At 31.5% G+C, this 6510-nt stretch overlaps 1 protein-coding gene across 2 annotated transcripts in view; it reads left to right on the plus strand.

Annotated features, from left to right (window-relative positions):
* LOC102672755 (lysophosphatidylcholine acyltransferase) overlaps positions 1-6510 on the plus strand; it is a 31096-nt gene that overhangs the window by 17288 nt on the left and 7298 nt on the right. Inside the window, exon 3 of one of the 2 annotated variants that reach the window (XM_006616312.2) lies at positions 2564-2781. In XM_006616312.2, the coding sequence (XP_006616375.1) occupies positions 2564-2781 (218 nt within the window). Of the gene's footprint in view, positions 1-2563; positions 2782-5724; positions 5940-6510 lie in introns of both variants that reach the window. The other variant, XM_006616313.2, reaches the window with a different exon arrangement.

The following is a 6510-nucleotide window of genomic DNA, read 5'->3' on the forward strand; positions in this document are numbered from 1 at the left end:
TCCGATTACCGGCGAGACGAAAATGATTAGGATAAATTGCGGAAATCCCTTGAAGAATTTTATTTCACGGTCGTACACTTGAAATGATTGAAGACAGACTTAGGTGGGGAGTGAGCGTGAATGACCGCGGCAAAGAAACGAACGAGAAAAAGATACGATAAAAAGAATAAGTAACGGGAGAAAGTACGGGTTGGATAAGTAGTTCGTGCCCGTTCTCTCGCTCCCAACCTTCCGATCGATGGAATTCGCAATAACAATTCCCCCGGCGCATCATTTCGCCGCCTGTCGCCTATCGCGTCTCGTGATTTCGATCGTTCCACGATATTTAATCGCAACAAGTGTCGCGTTTCGCGCACACACCTCTTCGATCATACATTTCGAACGAAGACAATTTAATCTCTGTAATTTTCAACAGCTGAAACGCGCCGCGCCGCGCCGCGCCGATTTCACGTGGAAATGATTTTCTAACACGATTCGAGAAGTTTTGCTCGCGATCAGATAATACTCGCGTGTGTGTCTGTGTATATATGTACATATATGTATTATTATTGAATTGCGATTAGATACTTTCTTCCTTTTTTTTTTTTTTTCGATATCGTTCTGATATTATTTTTTTTTTTTTTTATAGAATATTGTATTATTGTATTGTATTCTATATTGTATTGTATATAGAATGAAGTTTAATAATAAATGGGAGGAATGAACTTTTTAAAAAATTGAATATTATATATATATTTTTTTTATGAAGAAAGTCATGAGATATTTAATAAACAAGAAAGTAATTACTTTTTTATTGGAAATTGTAAATGTATTTATAATGAAGCTTGGAATTTGGTTCTATGGAAAAGAAAATGATATATTGAAATTATATATATATTGACATTTCGATTTTAATTCGATGTAATTCAAATTATGGATAAGAAATATATAATAATAATAAAATTTGTTTCTTTCGTCTACAGTAACATTCAGGAGGCGTATTTGTTTCGATTTCTATAAACGGAAAGTGTGTCACAACACTTTCAAACGTAGACATTGTTTAGAATAATAAACTCCCCCATAAGAACACGTCACACAGAAGAAATGTTATCGGCAGAAGTTTGTTTGCACGGAAATATAGTCGCTTTCTGCAATAAAATAATTATCGCCACCTTCTACTGTACTTTGCACACCCACCACCAGATATACATCCAATATTTATTATTAACTCGAAATGCAAAGTTCCATGGACATTGTACACATAGAGTAATATCGATTGAATTTAATTTTCAATATGTATAGCAAAACGAATAACAAATTGTCAATATCCTGAAATATAAATTTGTAAACGTTATTATTGAATTACATTACTGTTACATTGATATATAATTATTAAACTTTTTGGAAATCGAAGGATAAAAACATTAGAAAAAGACTAGAATTATGTAACTAAAAAATGTATCTAATTTAAATAAAAAAAAAAAAGGAATAACAAATATATAATTCTTTTCTAATTTTTAATTTATATATACTTATATTATTACAAAATGACTTTTATCTGATAAAAAAAATAGATAAATAACTTTTTCAAGTTCGAGTTTATAATCTCAGCAAGAATACAACTAACTTTTTTTTTTATTCATATAATGATCAATAAAAACGATTTTTCCACAGTGTAACAGCTGTCCACTTTGAATAATTCAGTATCATTGTATAGACATTGGATTCGATGTAACCTTGAATAAATTACTTTTCTACCTTGAAGATGCATATTATGGCTTTTATGTTATGTACATATATAACAAAATTATTTAATTATTGTAGATATTTTTCCTTAATTTAATTAATTATGGATCGACAAAATTTTAGTAGAAATTAATACACGAGATGCTTAATGTACATACATTGTTTGCTATACTGCTATTCTTTTTCTTTGAGCAAATAAAATTGTAAATTGTTCTTTTCTTTCCTTTTCCTTTGAAAAAGGGAGGCTATGCATGTTTCGTAACATCGATAATTATCTAATATTATCTAAGAATCTTTTATATTTTCTCTCAGAATTTTTTCATTAACCATAAAAAACTTTTTCCTTACATCGAGCACTATGCATTGTCTCATTAATTTAACTCACACAAATATTATAATTAATTTAATCATTTATCAAACGATTACGATCAAATTTATTTTCATCGATCACCTCGATAGAACCTCGATTACTGAAAAAAAAAAAAAAAAAAAAAAAAATATTCATTATATCGTTAACTCTTCCTTGACCATTCCTTTTTTCCGCCAACTATTGTCGTCACCGATCTAATTTCTTTAAAAATTATAAAATTTCCTTCGATACGCAATCATATGAAAGTGACACGCGTAGCGGCAAAGTAAACGAGATTCTATCAGATTTGTATAACTCTGGAAGTAGCTGTACACGTATATTGCACGACGTAGAGAGTTGTAAACTTGCTTGCCAAATTGTAGCACGATCTATATAAAATGATGTAATTTAAATATACTTGACCATGTATCTGTATATATGTATATGTATATGTATATATATACATATATATAAAAATGGAAAATACAGAGACATGCGAATTGTGATCTGCTGGATGATGCGAGCATTGTTCATCTGCGGTGGATTTCATCACCTGAAGGTCAAAGGTCGTAGAGCAGAATCAAAGGATGCCCCCGTGTTAGCCCTAGCCCCGCATTCAAGCTTCTTCGACGCACTTCCGGTTGTTTACCTCGGCGGACCGAGCATCGTCGCCAAAGCGGAAATCGGGCGCATTCCTTTTTTCGGAAGTAGGTTTTTTTCCTCCCAAATTTTTGCTCTCTCTTTCTCTCTCTCTCTCTCTTTCTCTCGATCGGAGTCGTTGTTCCGTCACGTCGTTTCCGGTTTCTACGAATTAATCGAATTATTAGCCGTATTGCGTGATTTTATCGATCGTTTTTTTTTTCTTTTTTTTTTTTTTTTTTTTTTTTTTTTTTTTTTAATTTTCTCTTTTTCCCTTTTTTTTTTTTTAATTTTTTTTTTTTTTTTTTTTTTTAATTTTCTCTTTTTCCCTTTTTTTTTTTTTAATTTTTTTTTTTTTTTTTTTTTTTAATTTTCTCTTTTTCCCTTTTTTTTTTTTTAATTTTTTTTTTTTTTTTTTTTTTTAATTTTCTCTTTTTCCCTTTTTTTTTTTTTAATTTTTTTTTTTTTTTTTTTTTTTTTTTTTTTTTTTTTTTTTTCTCTTGAAATTTCGTCCTTTCCTATTTTTTACTTGAAGATTTTACTCAAAGATAAAGGAGAAAATGAGAAGAGAAAAGAAGGAAAGTGGTTTGTAAAATTGTTGTTTTCGAAATGTTATTATTTGAAAAAGAAAATCTCGGAGGAAAGGAAACGTTTGTTTCGCAATTTGTTTCCTTAATATCGAACGCTTAATATCGTGAGAATTCAATAAAATAAAGTAACGTGAGACACTTTTGCTCCATAATTTAATTTTTCGTTTCATTCTCGAGAATTAATGAGATGCGGCGAATTTTTAAAGTCAAATTAAACGAGTGTAAAATTTGTTGAAGAACAAAATTGAATAAATCGAAAGAAAATTGATTATTTCTTGTAAAAAGTAGAAAGGGGATGATAATAATATGTTATTTTTACGAAACTTGAAACACGATGGAACACGATTTTTAAAAATCTCATTACGAATAATGCAAATCTTCACATTCTTCAATTCATTTCCTAGAAATTGAATCCTCGAATAAGGATATATTTTGTTTCTATTTGCTAAAGAAAAGTTCTAAGAACTCGTAAATCCGAGAATCTCGCATTATTAATCCTTGTTTATTAATTCTTTTTCGAATCTATTTTATTAGTTGAAAAGAAGAATCTTTAAAAAAAGAAAAAATGTATTCTCGATCGATCGAAACGTCATTTCATCTTGAATTTTATATATTACGATATATATAATTATATATATATATATATATAATTTACGAATCACGTATTCCATATTCGAAATCTACGAAATCGCATATAATCGTTAAAACAATTGTAAAATAACATTAATATCGTACAACAGATTTTATGTATAAAATAACTTCGTTATCTTTATACACGTGCAGTTAATATCGAAGAAAAGAAAAAAAAAATCGTATCGACTTGATGATGATACGAAAAAAAATCGAATATAAACATGCATATACATGCACATACATACACCTGTGAAAACAGGGAAGAGAAAGATTATTCGGATATATAAAGGCTAACAGAAATATGTATATAGGTGGTGAATGGGGAACATTATGTATTGTTACTAACAATATCTGGAATAATGGGCATACCTACATCACTAACTGACACTGTTTAATACTGGACAATCACAATTGGAGCACGTTATTTTCTATAAGAGGTTCAAAGGTTAACAATCGTTACAACACCTATAACGCATGACTACGCCTTACTACGTTCCTTATTTCCTATTTTCCAAATAATTTCCTCCCTTCTTCCTCCCTCTTCTCTCCCCGCTTCGACTCGAACGCAATACACGGAATTATCGGTTTTTCTTCCCTTTCTTTCCCTACCAGGGAAAAAAAAAATAAATAAAAAGAGAAAAAGTTCGTCAAAGTCTCGGCAAAGCGGAGGTGTAACGCAGGAGGAACGGTCGGGGAATAGCTCGTGGAGTAACGAACCTCGCGGCTGCGTAAACTTTCTCGTTACAATGTCACGTGACTCCTCCGGGAGCGAAGTAAAGTTTCACTGTTGCGCAAATAAACCGATACGCGATAGGTCAATTCCACGTGACGTTTGAAGCAAAAATTAATATATCCTCTCTGTTTGCAAATGTCTCGAACATTTTTATACCCTGCGTGTCGATTTTATATCCAAGTATGGTATAGTCAAATGGAGCGTTTTCGATATTGTTTATTATTTCAATCAACATATTGTCTTCATCACACGAACCGACATCGACTCGAGACGTTAATTAGATGCTAATTACCCGTATCGGCGAAGCTGTGTATATATATATCATTCATTTCACGTGAAGTATGCAGCCGAGAGTTTCGAACAAAACGGGCACACGGCAATTTTAAATATTGACATAAGAGTTTCCTCAAATTTATCGGGAAAGAGGAAAGAGGAGATGAGTATTTTCATCTATGTAATTCGAGTCGCTAATGTTGCTCGAGATTCCGTAAAGGGAGGGAGTCGCGTTCTCTTAGAAAGTCGATTGGAGGAAAAGATCAAAGGAACGAGGGCCTCGCCCCTCGTTCAAAATTTCAAGCAGTGTTAATTACAAAAGAAAAAAAAAAAAAGAAAATCTGGATCATCAAAAATATCAGAAGATATAATTCTTTTTGCCCTAAAAGGGATTGGATCCGAATTTTTTTTTTTTTATTTTTGTGAACTAGGGGAAAAAAAGGAACAAGGGTAGAGATATTAATTGAAGAATAATCAAAAATAAATTTTTCAAAATTTTTCTTTTGAAACGGAACGATCATCTCTCGAAACGATCCACTCCACTACATTTTATTAATACCGATCGATAAACGGGATTGATCGAAAAATGGGGAAATAATCGTAAAATAAATAGGCAGATTAGAACGTTTGAAGGAAAAAGAAGAAGATGAGAGAAAGATTAAAGGAAAAGAAAAAAAGAAAAAAAAACGATCGCGTCCTCGAGATCTCGGTGGATCTCGAGATGAATTTAAAGAATGAAATGGGGAAACGTGTTAATCGGAGATTAACGTTAAAACCTGCAGCAAAATAGTGCCCTGGTTGTGCTTTATGGGTCGGCTCACTTACCAAGCAGGAGGAATGAGAATCGTTGTGCGCGGAAGGCAGGCGACGAGGGCGGAAGCGCCGATCTTAGTGGTTGCACCCCATTCGACCTTCATGGACGGAGGGATTGTCTACATAACTGGCTTCCCTTCGATCATCGTAAGACGAGAATCAGGATTGAACCCTTTCATCGGAAGTACGTGCCAATTATTGAAACGATTTCAATCGCTTTCGATCATTAACCAATCTGGCTGGATCCTTTCCTTCAATAAATTGCGTAGAGTTAATCAACTAACCAATTTCTCATCGTACGTTATTTAATATCATAATGTTTAGGGTAATTCCGATCGGGACCAATTGAAATAATTTCTCGAGAAAGAATTAAATCAGTTTAGTGGCTATTTTTAGAGATTTTTTTTTTTGAACGTGAATTGGATCTAGATCGTATTAATGATTGTACGTGTGTGTATAATTATATTTGTATCGTTTGGGAAAAAGTAAATAATACTAATTTAATATCGATTGAGTAAAAACATTAAATGAACGTGAATTAATTTGAAATATTGAGAAGAAATATTTCGTGTGTATAATTCATATATTTCGCGATATAAAAACAAGATATTTGATGTGAAGCTTTCTTAAATTTAGATATAAGGTATAACCATCTCTTATGTGTGAATTACGAATCGATATACGCGTTATGATTCACGAAATTATTTTTATTAAGATAAATCATAACGTAGAAATCTTTTTTTTTTTTTTTTTTA

This window comes from Apis dorsata, unplaced genomic scaffold (assembly GCF_000469605.1).
Source record: "Apis dorsata unplaced genomic scaffold, Apis dorsata 1.3 scaffold_257, whole genome shotgun sequence".
NCBI lineage: Eukaryota > Metazoa > Arthropoda > Insecta > Hymenoptera > Apidae > Apis > Apis dorsata.